Source organism: Moschus berezovskii, chromosome 9 (assembly GCF_049115385.1).
Source record: "Moschus berezovskii isolate FMDL1 chromosome 9, NW_MosBer_1.0, whole genome shotgun sequence".
In the NCBI taxonomy this organism is placed as follows: Eukaryota; Metazoa; Chordata; class Mammalia; order Artiodactyla; family Moschidae; genus Moschus; species Moschus berezovskii.
Window position 1 is genome coordinate 98,277,523 of NC_142468.1, and position 19,193 is coordinate 98,296,715.

Consider the following 19,193-nt stretch of genomic DNA (forward strand, 5'->3'; position numbering starts at 1 on the left):
TGCTGAATCTGCCTGCTCCCAAAAGGGTTTCCCTTGTATCAGCTTCTTCCAGACCTATAGAAATGTAGTCTATACTGCCTTTTGGAAAGAAAATAGAAGGGAGTGGCTACAATTTCAGACAGCCAATCAGACTTACTACCTTATTACCTACCCATCTTCCCCATGAAGTGTCTGTGTTTGCAGATGCTGCCCCTCTGTGACTGGATCAAAAATTGCTGATCCAATAATACCTGGTAAATAGTGGTTACTCAAACATTTGTTGAATGATAAATAAATATGTATGTTTGCATATGTGAGAATTTGAATGCAAATGTCCCAAAGAGCAATTTAAAAGTGCCCTTCCATGAATGCAAACAATCAGGAGTTGCTTGTAGCTATTTAGAAATGTTACCCTTGGAAAACTGTGTGAGTCCTAGTAGCCCTAGTTCTCCCATAACAAATCATCACAAATTCGATGGTTCCAAAAAACAAGAATCAGTTCCCTTCAAACTGGAGGGCAGAAGTCTGACAACAGGGTGTCAGCAGGAACATACTCCTTCCAGATGTTCTAGGAGAGACTCCTTCCTTGCCTCTTCTGACTTCTGGTGGTTCCATGTGGTCCTTTGCTTGTGACTGTATACCTCCAACCTCCTCCTCCATCAAGAAGACTCAAGGACATCAGGAAGTCACAAGGAATTCCTGGTGAGGAAGGACACAATTCTCACCTGTGTGTCTCTTAAAAGGACATTTGTCACTGAATTGAGGCCCCACCAAGACAATCCTGTATGATTGGATTTTTATATCCTTTGCTTAATTACATTTGAAAAGGTTCTTTGTTAAATTTAAGTTCACATTCACAGTTTCTGTGGATTAGGATGTGAATGTATTTTTCGGGGCCCACCTTCCGACTCACTATACAATCCTTAATGTCTTTGAAGTGTTGCCATGTAATTACACAAACAGTAGAAATCTCAAAACTTCTTTAAAGTCAAAAGTAAATCTGAATCTGAATTACTTTATATATAGAAACAGAAAGAGAAGCAGGTTTAGGATGTAATGGAAAAGGAAAATTCCATGAGTTAACAAAGTTCTTTGAAATGCACATAATTGGGCTAACTTTTCCTTTTCAGGCGTGTTGGATTTGGACCCCCAAATGAAGACAAATCTAGCAATACTATGTTGGTGAAGGCTCCACCTCCACCCTAAAAGAGCAATGGGTCTGGAGCAGCACTGTGGATGCTTTAAAAGTTCCCTGGTCTTCATGCAGATCAGGAGCCCTGCCGCAGTTTACACAGAAGGATGCAAACCAAGACAGAATAGTCACCCACTGGAGAAGGTTGCCCTTTCCTGACTCACACCATCGTATTTGCTATAGCCTATCTCTGGGACTCGTGCTGTAAAGGAGTTATTTGCTAAATGAAAAGAAGGGAACCTGACCCTGCTTTGTTTTGTGGACTAAAAGGAATCTCTTCATGCCTTGTAGGAAACAGTTTGAATGAATATAAACATAAGATGGCCCTCAGTAGCAAATACTCCTGTCAAAACATCTTAAGAGGTGACAGATCCAAGAATATTTATAATTATGTTAGCAATATTATCCTCTGAGATTTCACATAAGAAGTAGTGTTGCTTGAACTGGGCTGTAAAGGTTGAGTATATAAATGTGTTTTACACAAGTACTTGGGTAAAACCGTTCTGACCAAAGAGGACAGCATCTGCAAAGGTTCAGATTAAGGAAAGAGCTTAATACCAGCATAAATGGTTTTATTTTAGAGTGGCTGATGTACATCTAGAGTGTGTGGCAGAAAAGGGTGAAGGAGAAAACTAGAAGTAACTCAGGGAAAAAATTGTACATTGCCTTGAATTCTTAATATAAAATTTGATCTTCACAATTTCTAATGGTTCCTCATTATCCAAAGATGAGCAGGAAGCAAACTAATTATATGTATATATATATACAGATAAATGTTATTGTTGTTCAGTTGCTAAGTTGTGTCCAATTCTATGTGACCCCATGAAAGCAGCACGCCAGGCTCCTCTGTCCATGGGATTTCCCAGGCAAGAATATTGAAGTGGGTTGTCATTTTCTTCTCCGATACATACAGACATATATATAATATATACATAAAATAACTCTGTAGTCATGTAGAAGTCAGATTCAAAGAGTTGAGAGTAAAGGCAGGAAGGGAGTGAAGAGGCCCTTGCAGTTATCCAAGTGAGAGGTGCTAAATGCCTGGATTAGGGGAGTTGCAAGGGGCATAGAGATGAGGAGGTGGATGTGGTGCCACCTGAGAAGTGAACTGACGTGACCCTGATGATCATTAAGGTCTATGTGCTTCATTAGCCCTCTGGCACCAGTTTGCCATTTGAAACGTGTTTATTCTATAAGCTCATGTGGAAACTAGTGGCCAAAGTTACCTACTAGTCACTCAGTCATGTCCAACTCTTTGTGACCCCACGGACAATAGCCGACCAGGTTCCTCTGCCCATGGAATTATCCAGGCAAGAATACTGAAATGGGTAGCCATTCCCTTCTCCAGGGTATCTTCCTGACATTGTGGGCAGATTCTTTACCATCTGAGCCATCAGAGAAGCCCAATATGATATTAAACTGGTGGGTTATTTGGAAATCTGCAAAATGAGCACAGGACCAGATAATTTATCAGCTTCTTATACCTGGAAATTACTAAGTAAGAAACTCAGATCCTGGAGTTCAGTTACTGATTCATTATCACAATTAAAATATAAACTAGGGGAGAGACCAAGTTTAGTAGCATATTTCCCCTATCAATGCTTCTTCCAGATATCAAACCTATTTTTAAAAATGCAAACATCCACATAGTAAAGAAATGACATACAGATGTCCATGTAGTGGGAAGTTTGAAGTAAAGCAAACCAAAATCTCCAATGAGTTAAATGAGACAGAACTGACTGGTCTGGTATAAAACATGCAGACTTCCATGCCAGATGTGTGAGATAGCATATCCCCATATTACATTCACGCACATAAGGAAATACCATAAAGACTAGCTCTTAGGATGCAGCAACAGTGAGGGTGAACAGTACCCAGGCATAACCACATTCTTTTAGATAGGTTTGAGTACTATCTAGTTCACTTGGGATCATGGGAAAAGAGGAGGCTAGGAATTGGTCTCAATGACATGGCCAGTACACTGGTGGTAGTGGAGATTAGTAATGTTTAGGAACAGTCCAGTTAGTTGAGGGAGCTACAGTGGCTGGAATGCCTGTTTATCTATGTCTGCATTTCCCCCTGATTACCAAAAACACTGCCATTCATTGAATTTCCCTTTTCCTCCTGACAGTTGCTCTTCCTCAATGCTGGTCCCAGAGGAGCAGCAGGCACGGGTTTGGGTATGGGCTGCAGGGGGCTTAGTGGCACTGTGTGGAGGCACAGAGGTAGGTGGCTGAGTCTTCAGGCTGGGATCCTCTGATGTACATGGAGCTGTAGCCCTCCTTAGTATTCAGAGTGACTCTCACGCGTCCTTGCTTCTTTTCATCCCCATTTACACTTATTACAAACAGGTTCTTGGGGCCCTTTGCAGGTTCCCATCTGTACCAGTGTAAAGCATAGAAAGAGCTGGAAGGGAAGCTGCAGGTGAAATTGGTGCTCTCTCCTTCCTGAACCCACAGCAAGGCAGGACGCTGTTCCACAGTCAAGAGGCTGCTCACTCCTGTTCAGAAAGACAAGGTCACACATAGAAACTGATTTCTCTACAGTATTCATTGCCTTCACACATTCCCAAATATTAGAATCCTGAGGTGCCTGACTGCATCCCCCTCCTTCCCCATCACCACCCAGACTGTTCAGAATGTCTTCAGCAGCCCCGGGACTTACGGCCAAGATGAAGCCACAGGATCAGCCATGAGGCTGGCGAAGTGTTCCTCTCCATTTATCCTGCTCAAGTATCCTCAGTAGAGGAACGTTCTGCAGCCTAGATCTGTGAAACTTTCTGCTTCAGAAAATAGGTTTCTGTACCTGGTTGCCCAACCAATCAGAGACAAGACCACATACATGTGCTAGAAACACACCAACCATTTCTGCCCTAGATCAGTTGCTTGTGGTTCAAAATGAGGGATCAAACTCCTCTTTCTTGAGACCAACTTCACAAACATTGAGATGAGCTCACTACACAAAGAGAACTGACAACCTTTCAGAAGTGGGCTGTTTAATCATGGACTGCTACTATTTAACTTGAGAGAGTGGGATGGTTATATGTGACATGAATCCCACTTTGGTTAAGAATCTTGATACGTATTTTAAACAAAATTTTTTTAACTTACAGAATTTAATAGAATAGAAATGTTCACCAACTTAATGAGCTGAATTTTGTTTTGCTTCATGTACATTATTCTAATAAGAAAGTCACACAATAGAGTTACTATTATTGCTAATTTACAAATAACAAAAATTGAAGCTCAAAGAGTTTGGGTGATTGACTCAAGGTGAAATATCAGGTAAGTGGCATAGTAAGAATTAGAACACTTATCTATCTGGTACGGAGCCTATGGTGTTTGAAATCTGTCATGCCCCTAGATTTGTGATATTCTGTAAATGTTTTAAATGCTAGAGTAATATATTTTAAAAATAATAGAAGTTTACTTGTTTATTTTCTTTCTTGTTTTAAAAGAATTTTCTTGATATCAATCATTTTTAACACCTTTATTGAATTTGTTATAATATTGCTTCTGGGTTTTTTTATGTTTTTGTTTTTTGGGGACAAGGGATATAGCATCTTAGCTCCCTGAGCAAGAATAAAACCAGCACAGCACCTACTGCATTGAATAAGCACTTTAAAGACAATACAATACTGTATTAGGATAGAGAGTTACTCTTGGGATGAGGAAGGCATCTTCTCTAAGTAAGGTATGGAGGGAGGGCTCCACTCTGACACTTACTCTGCAACACCAGGCAAGGTACTGAACCTCTCTCATGTTCAATTTTCATTTCTGTGAATAGTCAGTATCCTTCTGGTGGGCACTGGGCTCACACTGGCATTCATCATCTCATTCACTTCTCCTAAGAACCCTGCATGGTAGAGTCTATCAATATCCACATTGCAGATATGAGGAAACTGAAGCATAAAAATAATTAAGGGATACTCCCAAGATCACTCACTAATGAGTGATAGGTCTAGAAACAGTCCAAGTCTTCCATCTCAAGCACTGTTACACTGCCTCCCTAAAGTAGCGTGGAGCCAACCTTGAAGGGTTAGGATAAGAACTGACTGAGAACACACCTGGAAATCACTTCACACAACAATTTCCCTAGCACAGGCACTCAGTCAGTTGCAAGCAATGCACAAAACATTGAGAATTTGGGAGCCAAACTCTCAAATTGCAAAGGAGTCTATCCACAAGGTAGAGCTTAATATTTTTTGAGGTGTAATTGGCAGTTTAAATGGTAGATTTCCTGTATTTTCATAAGTTTCCATGGTCTATCATGTTCTTACTGTTCAGGGAAAATCAGTTCATTAGGATGTTATATTGAGAGATTAGATGTGGTTGTTGGAATGAGTATACCAAGCATTGTTTGCTATGATTGCTTAGTTTTTTCCCTATTATTGAGTCTTGCTCCCATTCTCAGAATATTTCTATACTATATTACAAGAAAGGACAGAGCAGTAGAAATTATTTCACTTACCAGAAAAAGAAGGAAAAAAGAAAACAACCCTTTGTGCAATAATTCTGAGCTTCCTTTCCAAGGTAGCCTATTACTTGCCAGTCAAAATCATCACATGCAAGATGTTACAAGAAAACATGAAGATACTTTTTAGCCAACCCAAAATTTGTCATTTGAAGTCAATCATTTTCACATCTGGTTCAGTTCAGTTCAGTCGCTCAGTCGTGTCTGACTCTCCGCGACCCCATGGTAAGCAAAGATTAAAAACCGGCCAGTTCTCCCGAATCTTCTCTCTCCTATGATTTCTGGATTGAGACGTTTACTGACTTTGGTTCAACAATGGCAGCCCCTATTGTGACTAGCATGCATGCGTACATGCTTAGTCGCTCAGTCTTTGAAACCCTTTGGACTGTAGCCAGCCAGGCTCCTCAGTCCATGGGCTTCTCTAGGCGCATAATACACACACGACCGGGCTTCCCCCCAATTTAATCCATGATCACTAGAGGGCGGCAAGGAGCCCAGGGTAAGCGTCACAAAATATTTAGCAAGACACCATGGGGCAGTGCTTCAACTTTCATTCTTGATACACGCAGTGTGCTGGAGCCTGATTCTCTGGGAATGCAAATAGTAAGATTAAGATAAAGCATTCACAAAGGTGTGACATTTGAGTTATGTAAATATTTTGAGGGATAGCATCACAGCAGAGAGGTCAAAAGCAAGGGGCATAGGTCTTGATATACAATATGCTTGGAGTGTTTAAGGAGTAATATCTCATCTTTTCCTTTAGCCTCTTGTTTTTTCAGGCACACTACAACTAACAAACTTGCTAAAACATTTAGCATTATTAACCGGCTAGTGGAAGATTTTCTCATCTACTGATCCTGGGGCAATTTGTGCTTAGATTTGGCATCTTCTTTCCTAGTTGCCTTTAGGTTCCAGTTTAGACTTATAATGTCACCATCACTGAGACATCCAGCCACCTGTCTTAGATCCAAGTCCTTCTCCTTACCCAAATCTTTCTCTTAAGGAGTCCTGTAAACGGTACACTCTGGAAGACAATAAAAGTTTGAGACACTTCTCACAGGAAAGTTATGTCTCATTTTTCAAAGATTGAAATGAAAAAAATTGAAATACTATCTTTCTAAATTCCTAAAACTTGTCTCTTAGGGTTTTTATCGGAGAAGGCAATGGCAAGCCACTCCAGTACTATTGCTTAGAAAATCCCATAGACGGAGGAGCCTGGTAGGCTGCAGTCCGTGGGGTCGCTAAGGGTTGGACACGACTGAGTGACTTCACTTTCACTTTTCACTTTCACACATTGGAGAAGGAAATGGCAACCCACTCCAGTGTTCTTGCCTGGAGAATCCCAGGGTCGGGGGAGCCTGGTGGGCTTCCGTCGACGGGGTCACACAGAGTCGGACACGACTGAAGTGACTTAGCAGTAGCAGCAGGGTTTTTATACTTAGACAACGGATCAGAAATGCATCCTACAGTCCCTGATATATAGTAAGTTCAATAAATATCAGCTTTGTTTATTTTACTAACTCCTGCCTTTCCTTCATTGTCTGGGTCTGTGACCTGCTTCACCCCCACCCCCCACGCACATCAGTTCAGTGATGAATTCTAGGACGTTTGCTTAATCACTTGCTTTCTTGGAGACAGTCACTACTTTTCCTTATCCTTCTGGCATCATATCCAGCTTGCTACATTGATACACTCAGGGTGCTAAAAGGACACAGATGGTTTGATTTTGGTTTCCCTAAAAAATAGTGAAATCAGGGACATGTTGCATGTTTACTAGCTGTTGGATATAATATCTCTGATTTGGATCTCTAAGATTTTGCCATACTTATTAATTATTTTCTCTTCTTATTGATTTATGAGCTTTTAATATATCCTGCATTTGAGTGCTTACTCAGGACTGTGTATTGCATATATAGCCTTCCAGTGGGCATTGACTTTCCACTTTCTTAGCAGTGATTTCTAACAAACAAAAGCAATTTAAAAATATACTTTCATGCTCATAAGAAGTTCCCTTGAAACTTACTTGTTTTCTTTAGAAAATTTAGAAATGGTTACCTTTTTGTGACTGCTATGGCCTATAATGAGAAGTCAGGTACCATTCTTAATGATGTTTTCCAGAATACAACATATCAATTTCCCTCAGTATTAGCAAGATTTTTTTCCACTAAAATAGACCCTTTGATTTGTCTTCAAAGCTCTGCAAACTTCTGCCAAAACCACAGTGGTGGACTTGCAGATTTCCTAATTCATCTTTACGACTTTCCACATAGCATTGCTCTTGAATAAGGAGCTTGTTTTATAGGAAGTCAAGTACAACAGTGAGTGGAGGTTCCTGCTGTGACCAAGGAGAATATGGAATGGATCCATGTAATTCTTCAGGGCAGAATTCTGGAGTGCGTAGCCGTTCCTTTCTCCAGGGGATCTTCCCAACCCAGGGATTGAACCCAGGTCTCTCACATTGCAAGTAGATTCTTTACCATCTGAGCCACAAGGGAAACTCGAGAATACTGGAGTGGGTAGCCTCTCCCTTCTCCAGCGGCTCTTCCCAACCCAAGAATCAAACTGGGCTTTCCTGCACTGTAGGTGGGTTTTTTAGCAACTGAGCTATCAGGGAAGTCCGGATAATGGACGAGTTAGTTATAAATGCCATTTACAATCATGTGGTCATTTGCAATAACAGAAACTATAATAGTTATAAAGTTATTTTCATTTTACATGAATATATTTATGTACACGTTAGCTATTTTTTACCTTCCCTCTCCTGTTTGCCTGCCTGTGGTAATAGAAAACGTGCTACTACAAGATAATCTATCTTACATTTTATCTCAGTAGTTAAGATACAGGATTCAATTGGAGAGTGTGATTCAGCTAGAAAGGAAAGACCATCACCCATAAATGGGTAAATGAACTTGGTATTCTCTTTGAATGAGAGAGCTTGTTTTGATTGAATAAAGGATAATTGCATCATATTAAAAGGAAACACAGTTTCCCTGTAGTCCTTATTAAAAGTTGTGTTGTTCAAAGAGGTACTGATGAATGCCTAGTTAAGAAGGAGGGAAGTTAACTAATTAAACTATTATGGTAGCTTAGTACTGTCTTAGCTTAACTATTTGGAAATCTATTTCCCAGAATTCGCTTCCTTCTATTGTTCTGGGTTAGGGTTGGCCACGAAACAAATTTGTGTAAGGTTTGGAAGGTAGTTGTGATGAAGTAGCCATATTTTCATGTCCTGCCGGTTCATGCAGGGTCCCTGGGACTATGGCAACTCATAATGTTGCTGCTGCTCTGATACTTCAACTTCTTGTAGACTCAGAACCCCTTGAACTCCCGCCAGATCTCTTCCTCATGTTCTCTTTGTATTAGACCAAGTATACATGTAGCATGATGGAAAATGACATCCACTTCTCCTGAAGGCCACCCACTGAAGGAGCTGAGAGACAGACAAGTTTTAGTGTGTCTTGTGGGTTCTGTTGTCCTCATACACTTCCATACATGTCACAGTTCCTCCATGCTTACGTCCACACCCAACTTTCCTTCACAAATGTTACTCTAGCTGACTTACAGTGGATTCACCTCAACACCGAATACAAATATACCAGTGTGTATGGACTCTCCCAGCAGTTCTAGCCCTTGCCCATGTTCCAATCCTTATAACTCATCTCTCTCTCTGCATCACTGGCGGTTCTCTTCCGATTGGGCCCCGACACGAAGTCTGAGGGGAAAGGACTAAGCAGATGATTTTCATGACAATTTCTAGATCCAGATTTGTGATGTGAGGATCTTTGGGTGAAACTGCCATTCTGCATTATTATGGGGCAAGTTTCCAAATTTAGACAACTTTATACATGTTTTGGAGAAGGCAATGGCAAGCCACTCCAGTACTCTTGCCTAGAAAATCCCATGGATGGAGGAGCCTGGTAGGCTGCAGTCCGTGGGGTCGCTAAGGGTCGGACACGACTGAGCGACTTCACTTTCACTTTTCACTTTCACACATTGGAGAAGGAAATGGCAACCCACTCCAGTGTTCTTGCCTGGAGAATCCCAGGGACGGGGGAGCCTGGTGGGCTGCCGTCTATGGGGTCGCACAGAGTCGGACACGACTGAAGTGACTCAGCAGCAGCAGCAGCATACATGTTTTGTGTGTTTGATTTAAAGTCAAAAATTTAGGAGGAGAATGTATCAGTAGAAAGTTACTCTAGGCACCTGCTTCCAAATGACATGCAAGGAGCTTTCTTTTAGTATTAAATCTTCTGATCCAGACCACAGATGAAGCAACCACAGGACTACCATTTGTTGTCTGGGGTCTGCTGGTATATATTTCAGCTGGGGTCCCATAGCAGGGGGGTTCTCTCTTATTAAGCTCTGGGGTTTTTGTTCAGCTTTTCCTATTACATCAATCACTTTGAGTTCCCAGAGAGTGCAGAAGTACTTTGCAGAGTCTTCCAGCTGTAAGTCTGAAATGGTGAGGCTGATGGCTTTACGTGATTTCTGAAAATTTATGTAGTAGCAGCCATCCCTTGCATTCAGGCTGTAAGAACCCTGACCAGTAAAGAAAGTCATCTCTCCACTGGCAAGCACCTTGTACCAAAAAATGTATAAATACTCCAGCTTGTTTATAGCCACAGTTCAAGGTGACTGCCTCCCCAGCTTTGCTGGATGTGTCTAGCTGGTCTTGAGTAACTTTCTGGGCCACACCAGATTCTGTGGGAAAAAAAATCAGAAAACAGAGATGAAGCAGTGAATAAAATAGTGTAGGAATTAGACTCATTTAGGACTCCAAAATAAAAACCAAACTAAAATCATAAGATGCTTGCTTTTCCCCAATCCTCCTTTCCTCCCCAAGTCCCTGTGAAGCACCACAGGCCTGTGTGCAGTCCTTTCACCCTGAACACTCGAACCCATGTTTAGAAGCATCCCTACCAGAGAAGGTGAAGGCCAAGAACACCCAAAGCAGACTGGAGAGCGGCATGAGGCGTGGATTCCCTGCACAAATGTGCTGAGTTCTGCCTCAGCTGAGAGTTCAGTGTCTCTGTGCCTGGCAGCACATTTACACAGTGCCTTGTTCCTGTGTGACTCCCCACAGTGGGAAGTGGGGTTTGTCATGTTCAAGGTAATGTGGTCTGTGCACAGATGGGAAAAATAGTCTAATTCACCACAAACCTTTACTTTGTCTATTTTTCTTTCACTGGTGATTAAGTTAGACTGAGCCTTAAAGAGGGCTTCACAAAAGTAGTTATTCGTAAAAATTTGAGCTGAGGGGTATCATAGAACAAACAAGTTGACAATCATTGATAATCTGTTTCTTTTAATCACAACAGACTGTCTCTAACTTAAGATGAATCAATTTAGGATTTTTTACTTTCTGGTGTGAGGAAAGCTATGTATGCCTTCACTAGAAATGATACTTTGAATTTTGATCTTTCCCCATGCTAGCAACATGCTGTATGACATCCTCTGATGGTTCTTGGTAGCAACAGTGAGCTGAGCTCCCAGGCAGACCCAGGAACAGGGGGTAAACAATTGATACATTTACAACCATTCTGTGCCCACACAGCCACTATGTTTTTCCCTTTCAATATAATGCCTTTAAGGTAGGCCAGGCGAAGCTCTGACTCACAGTAGGTTAAGTATATTAAATGCATCTTCCACTTATTGGTATTTTCAACTCAAAATGGTTTATTGAGACTTTGTTGCACGTTGAAATATATCTATAAATTATATTTTATTGTATGGGTGTACCATGGCATAATTAGCTATTCATACAATGAAGAACATTTGGCAGAGTTCCAGCTTCTGCCATCACCAATATAGCTGTCATGGATATTCATGTAATTTTTGTGTGAACATTTGTTGCTGTTCAGTCACTCAGTCAGTCTGACTCTGCGGCCCCGTGGACTGCACCACGCTAGTCCATGGGGTCGCAGAGATACTGAAGGCTCTCTGTCTTTCACTATCTTTCGGAGTTCGTTCACTCATGTCCATTGAGTCAATGATGCCATCTAACCATCTCATCCTCTGTCACCCATTCTCCTCCTACCCTCAATCTTACCAGCATCAGGGTCTTTTCTAATGAGTTGGCTCTTCACATCAGATGGCCAATGTATTAGAGCATCAGCTTCAGAATCAGTCCTTGCAATAAATACTCAGGGTTGATTTCCTTTGGTTTTGACTGGTTTGATCTCATTACTATCTCATTAGCACATATATGCAAAAGTTTTTCAACTCTTAGTGCCATATCTTTCCAGTGTTAATTTTATCACAGAATTTTACTTTGCCACCCTTTCTATCAGTTCATATCATTCTCCTTTATTTAAGTTTTTCCTCTACTTTTAGATTTTTTCTTGTTTTACAGTTATCACGTATTTATTACATGGATGATGCAGTTTTCTAAACTTTTGTTCTAATTACTAAAATGAATTATTTTCAGAAGTTTTCTCCTCCTCTGTGTGCCCAGGATGTTTTCTTTTCTATGTGCTGTATTGTGTATATACTTGTTATTAGTTAATTTGAAAATCACTTAGTATGTTGCCCATTTTATGCAATTCTGGTGTAACGAATGAGTTAGATATTCTTCTAACTTTAGATTCAGTCCCTCAGATGTGCAAACAGGTAGAATTTGTGAAACATTAGAATCCTCAGTATGCTCTGCTAACAATCTCTTCATGATTCAACTTATTAATATATTAGTTGTAGGGAAATAAAGTTAAAATACACAATGTGCCAGTGGAGCTCCAAGTTATTAACTCCTACTATTTTTCTTGTAAGATCATCTAATGGTAAATCTCTACTGATAGAGGGTTCCCAGATGGCGCTATGGTAAAGAACCTTTCTGCCAATGCAGGATACATAAGAGATGTGGATTCAATCACTGGGTCAGGAAGATCCCCTGGAGGAGGGCACAACAACCCACTCCAGTATTCTTGCCTAGAGAATCCCATGGACAGAGGAGCCTGGTGAGCTACAGTCCATAGGGTTGCTAAGAGTCGGACATGACTGAAGTGACTTAGCACAAACTAGTGGTAGAACTAACTACAGTTCTGTTAAAAAGTACTCATTAAATCTGTAATTTGTAAAGATGATTTCAGTAGAATGTTTTAAAGCAAGACATATTTGGTACAAAGACAGCACATGAATTTTTTTAATTGGTAGGGATTATTTCTGAATGGGGATAAAAAAGCAGGAATAAGAAAAGGCTTTCTAGCAAGCACTGTCTCTCCTATGGACATAGCATTGCTGAAATATCATATGGACCTTTAACACCTTTGTTGGCTTATAGTTATGGAAAATGGATTGATTGAGAGTACAAGTTGATATTTAAATGACTTTTTCTGTACGCATTTTTCTAAAATTAAGAGAATTCCCACCTCTTTGTAGGGGAATATAGTTAAATGCAATTCTAATTTTTCAAAATATCTGGTGCCAACTACCTTATGACAAACACAAAGTATTAAGAATTTTAATGGGAAAAGGATTTTGTATAAGAATAAACTGAAGATTCACAGGAAGAGCTTAGCAAAATACTTGGGGACATATTTCACTAAAATGATAGGGAAAAAAGAGTAAGGAGAGGAGGGAAGGAAAGGAGTGTGGGAAGAAGGAAAAGAAAGGGAAATAGAAGGAAAGGATTAATGAGTTTACGAATAAATATTTTCAAATACATCCCTGTCTTCATTATGATATTTATGTGACGTTCTTTGACTCTCTGTATTATTTTCATAGAAGATCCAACTCACCCTTTTGATATTTTATTGCATCTCTAGCAATTACTAGTAATATCAGTCATGAATATTTCTTTACTCAATAAATATTTAATGAACACCTACTATTTGTTGGGTACTGGGCTGATTACTGTGAATATTTCAATAAAAAAAAGGAACGAAAAGATATGTTTCAGGAAAAGTGAAGTGAGGATGAAGAAAGTGAGCTCAAAGGCCATGAAGAGAAGGCAATGGGTGAAAAAGTGACTGGAGGGATATGCCGATCTTTGGAATGTGGTACAGTACCTCTCGTTGCACTTTCCAAGATTGAGTACAAGTATCTACCCCTTCATCTCTAACTCACGAATCAAAGCAATTTCCAAAGCATGATAAACAAAGCAATTAACATTTAGGTACGCATCCTATGCAGCAGGAGAGATTTCTCAGTCTTTTTGATTATCAAAGAATATTATGTTAGTGATGCCACTCACATCAAGGACCGGAATGGCTCTCTCTTACTTTCTCTGTCTTGTGCTCTAATTTCCTCTACTTATCTTTTCTCTTGGGGAAAATGTGAGGCTAATAAAGAGCTAAAGATGCACCTGGGGCGAATTCATGTCAATGTATGGCAAAACCAACCAATATAATACTGTAAAATAAAAAAAAAAAAAATAAAGATCAAAAAAAAAAAACAAAAAAAAAAGATGCTTCAAAATCTTGCTACAATCGGTAATAAATATTTCTACTACCATTTGAATATTTAGGGGGCTATGATATCTCTTTACAGGATTAGGGATTATTGTTTTTCTCGAGTCATAACATATACTTTCTATTCTAATACTTGAAATTTGTCCTAAAATAAGTCACCTTCTGTGATTGGTATTGTGACTCATTCCATTGACTTTCCAGTTGATTCATTATTGGGGGGCTTTCTTCTTACTATTATTTCCAGTAAGGCCAGATTGAACTACACAGGCTGAGATTTTGGACCTTAACATTCTCAGATTTAAAAATAAATTCAACTGTTGGGATAACATATATTAAGATTGAATATAGGCAACTTTTAAAATCTCTTTAAAGCTTAGCTTTGCCAGCTGAGCTACCAGAGAAGTCCTGCTGCTGCTGCTAAGTCACTTCAGTCGTGTCCGACTCTGTGTGACCCCATAGACGGAAGCCCACCAGGCTCCCCCGTCCCTGGGATTCTCCAGGCAAGAACACTGGAGTGGGCCGCCATCTCCTTCTCCAATGTGTGAAAGTGAAAAGTGAAAGTGAAGTCGCTCAGTCGTGTCCGACCCCCAGAGACCCCATGGACTGCAGCCCACCAGGCTCCTCCATCCATGGGATTTTCCAGGCAAGAGTACTGGAGTGGCTTGCCATTGCCTTCTCCAAGAGAAGTCCTAGGGACCAATAAAATGACTATCGATAAAGTATATTCAGATTGTTAAAATTAAAAATACTGGTATCTCTCCATTTTTAGAGGATGCAAACTGCACCTTCCTCCTGTTAGCTGAAGTATAATTGTTTATACCACATTGTTTATACCACATGGCAAGCTGTCACTGTTTAAAAAATTTTTAAACTCACTTTGTTTTGTAAATAGCCATTCTAGTTTCAGAAATTACATTATAATAGAGATGTCCCTGTAGACACAAAAGTGAATTACAAAGATATATAAAGGCAACACTCTTTATGATAGCACAATAATAGAAACAAATATTTATTGATAGAAAGGCAATTAGAATGTTTCAGAGTACTACATGGGATTATAAAGAACTAATTGGACCGCTTCCCAGGTGGCACAGTGGTAAAGAATCTGCCTGCAATGCAGAAAAGACCAGGTTTGATCCCTGGGTCAGGAAGATCCATATTGGAGAAAATGGCAACCCACTCCAGTATTCTTGCCTGAAAAATCCCTTGGACAGAGGAATCTGCAAAGAGTCAGATACCACTGAGCATGCACAAACTGATTTTTTACTGTAGGATGATCTCCAGCACAATTATTAACTGAAAGTTAAAAGGGAAGTTGGAAAAAATTCAAATAAATCCAACTTGCCTGTCAAATTGTGTCCATACGCATGTGCATGTATGTGTAAATGTGTATGTAATTGCATAAAATTATATGCAAATATATAGATAATTGAAATAAACAGACTGGCATGCTAGTGTTATCAGATTTGGTTTTCTCAGAGGAAGGTGGAAACTAGGCTGGAATGAAGATGATACAGCTAGGGGCTTTTACTTTTGTTCTGCCTGAGTCTTTTATGATGAGATGGTTCTGGGTGTTGTTTCAGTTCAGTTCAGTCGCTCAGTCGTATCCGACTCTTTGCGACCCCATGAATCACAGCACGCCAGGCCTCCCTGTCCATCACCAACTCCTGGAGTTCACTCAAACTCATGTCCACAGAGTCGGTGATGCCATCCAGCCATCTCATTCTCTGTCGTCCCCGTCTTCTCCCACCCCCAATCCCTCCCAGCATCAGAGTCTTTCCAGTGAGTTTACTCATCGCATGAGGTGGCCAAAGTATTGGAGTTTCAGCTTTAGCATCAGTCCTTCCAATGAACACCCAGGATTGATCTCCTTTAGAATGGACTGGTTGGATCTCCCTGCAGTCCAAGGGACTCTCAAGAGTCTTCTCCAGCACCACAGTTCAAAAGCATCCATTCTTCGGTGATCAGCTTTCTTCACAGTCCAACTCTCACATCCATACATGACCACGGGAAAAACCATAGCCTTGACTAGACGGACCTTGGTTGGCAAAGTAATGTCTCTGCTTTTCAATATGCTGTCTAGATTGGTCATAACTTTCCTTCCAAGGAGTAAGCGTCTTTTAATTTCCTGGCTGTAATCAGCACCTGCAGTGATTTTGGAGCCCAAAAAAATAAAGTCTGACACTGTTTCCACTGTTTCCCCATCTATTTCCCATGAAGTGATGGGACCAGATGCTATGATCTTCGTTTTCTGAATGTTGAGCTTCAAGCTGGCCTTTTCACTCTCCTCTTTCACTTTCATCAAGAGGCCTTTGAGTTCCTCTTCACTTTCTGCCATAGGGTAGTGCCATATGCATATCTGAGGTTATTGATATTTCTCCCGGCAATCTTGATTCCAGCTTGTGCTTCTTCCAGCCCAGGTGTTGTTTAAAGAATATAAAAAACCATGAAAAAACCATATAGAGGTAAAACTTCCAGATAGATTAAAACTAAATTAATATTCACTTAATTTTTGTTCCTTTCTAAAACAGCTTCTTCCTGACAAATATGCATGTTTGAAACTAGCAACAAAAAACATTTGGGATTTTTCTTAGAAAAAGTAACTTATTTATGCTAAGTGGAACAACTATAAAATTTCAGAGTCTAGACTTGCCCTGAGTTCACATGAAAGAAACCTTTGGAACAAGAACTATTTGTATTTTTCTCAATTTTAGGTTGAGACTAACACACTGGAATCAACATTTTATTGACACAGAAAGAACCATGAAAAATTGCTAATGCTTCTCAATTTATTTCTAGGATTCTTAGTAGCCCCATAATTCTTCTCAGCTACATCAGTCAATGAAGCACTTCTTCCTTGTCCTCCTTCTCTTCTTTTCTTTATGCATCTTCTCCCCTTCGCCTTCCCCTCATTTTCCTCATCTCTTACTGCTCTCTGACTCTCCTTCCAGATGACTCTAGATTTGCTCTCATGACTTCTCCCCCACTGTGTCCCCCCTTCTTCCCACCAGAGATACTGCACAGGTGCAGCCCCGTCTGTCCCAGTGTGCCCCTCTCACGATGCAGTAGTACACAGCGGTGTCTCTCAGGGTGACCTGGGGCAGGACCAAGGTGCTGGACTTTCTGTCTGAAGCTATGGTCAGAGAGGCCATGCTGTTGCTCACTGTGTCTCGAAAGCCATGGATGACATACTCTGGACTCTGGTTGGGATTTTGCCGATACCAATGTATATATTCATCTCCACTGATGCTAGAGTGGTTACAAGGCAGGTTTACATCTTCTCCTTCAGCACAATCCATGGAGCTGCGCTGGGTGGTCTTAGCATCAATCACAGTCCCTATGGGTTAAGAAATTAAATTAGCTCTAGAGCACATTTCAGTGTAATTCTACGGATCAAAGGCATAACCCTCCTACAACTGTCTGGCCCTGGTGCCTATTCCAGTGTTTCTATTTATGTCCTGCAAAAATATTATTGGTGTTCATTATTGGATTACAAGGAGATCAAACCAGTCAATCCTAAAGGAAATAAAATGTGAATATCATTGGAAGGATTGGTGCTGAGATTGAAACTCCAATACTTTGTCCACTTGCTGAGAAGAGCTGATTCATTGGAAAATACCCTGATTCTGGGAAAGATTGAAGGCAAAAGGAGAAGGGGGCATCAGAGGATGAGATGGTTAAACAGCATCACCGTCTCAATGGACATGAATTTGAGCATACTCCAGGAGAGAGTAAAGGACAGAGAAGCCTGGCATACTGACGTCCATTTGGTCGTAAAAAGTTGGATACAACTTAGCAACTGGACAACAACAAAATTATAGAGACCAAAGATATGTGGCAAGAATCAGAGATTCCATAGGCTTTGTTCCATGGGTCCTTGGCTTAATAAGCCCAGAGAATTCTTACAACCTGCTTACTACTAAGGACTCTTCTGGTATCGTGGCTATGATTTAAACTGTAGTGTAGAAGACTGGCCTTCTTAGCAAACCCACAGATCATTTCTCAGTTCCATCACTATAATGCTGAATAAAGCACAGGGAGAGGAATAGAGAGTAAGTGACTCTTTGTGGCCCTTTGCCCTCAAAGTCATCCCTTGCAGACACACAACACTTACCCAAGGTCAGGAACACAGTTACTCCAGTCACCAGCCTCATACTTCAGGGACAAGCTAGGACCATGGGCTCAGAACTCAGACTTGTGTCTGATCCTTGACTTGAGGAGGTTCCAGAGAACAGAGGCAACAGCTGTCAGTAAAAACTTGCAACCAATGCAGAGACTGCTGTGTTGTTGCCAGGACCTTCTCAGCCAATGATCAAACAGCTCCTTATCTATGTCTTCCTCCCCGGTTTTAGTCATGTCCCCCCAAAATGGTGAAACGTCCCCAGCTCACAGTGAAATCCTCTATGAAGTTTAATGTCTGGCTCAAGAAAAGGAACACCGATCACAATGATGTGTCTATGCACAAACATTGGTCTTTCATTTGTTTCTTAAGAAACTGGCTGATGCTCCATGAAACCTGTGGAATGCATGGATTAATCCAAGAAAAATGTACTGAGCTCTGTGTTGTGATGAAAATCATGAAAATTTCCATCCACATTCCAGAAAATGTATGGGAGAATCAAAAGTAGGCAGTGAGGTACTCTGGGAGACAGGAAAAATTAATAACATTGAGACGAAAAGCTACACATCCTGGACCTCGCAGCTTTTGTGAGGGTTCTTGAAATCATGCGTGCATTCCCACATAAGCAGACATCTTCCATGCGTCCGTCTTAATATACCAGCTGATAGACACAGATGGTGTTCAGCCCATCCTCCTTGAACAGTGTTCTTCAATCCTCATATTCCCTCTGCCGATACTTGTGGGTGTTGTGCAGCAAGAATGCTAAGGCAAAGGAATAGAAAAAAAAGCAAACAAAGTGGGGGGGAGTGGAGGTGGGTATAAGGGGTAGAAAAAGTCTGAGGAGGGGGAAAAGAGTGTAAGAAATAGGAAATGGAAGGGATAATCAGAGCAGGGAAATGGGAAAGCAGTTTTAGGGAGGTACATGGAAAGGGCTTAGGTTTATGGGTTAAGATCCCCTGAATCCTTGACCACACACATTCAACAAGGGATAATAAAGCTCAAGTTGTCTAAAGAAGGTGAAAGC

At 40.7% G+C, this 19,193-nt stretch overlaps 2 gene segments (V, D, J or C); both read right to left on the reverse strand.

Annotated features, from left to right (window-relative positions):
- Window positions 1–1,789: 1,789 nt before the first annotated feature.
- Window positions 1,790–4,037, reverse strand: LOC129563462 (T cell receptor alpha variable 24-like). The segment is given in 2 exon segments: window positions 1,790–3,671; window positions 3,836–4,037. Coding segments are annotated over 2 exon segments (357 nt in total).
- A 12,911-nt stretch (window positions 4,038–16,948) lies between these two features.
- LOC129563464 (T cell receptor alpha variable 26-1-like) lies at window positions 16,949–18,328 on the reverse strand. The segment is given in 2 exon segments: window positions 16,949–17,386; window positions 18,164–18,328. Coding segments are annotated over 2 exon segments (408 nt in total).
- Between the last annotated feature and the right edge of the window lie 865 nt (window positions 18,329–19,193).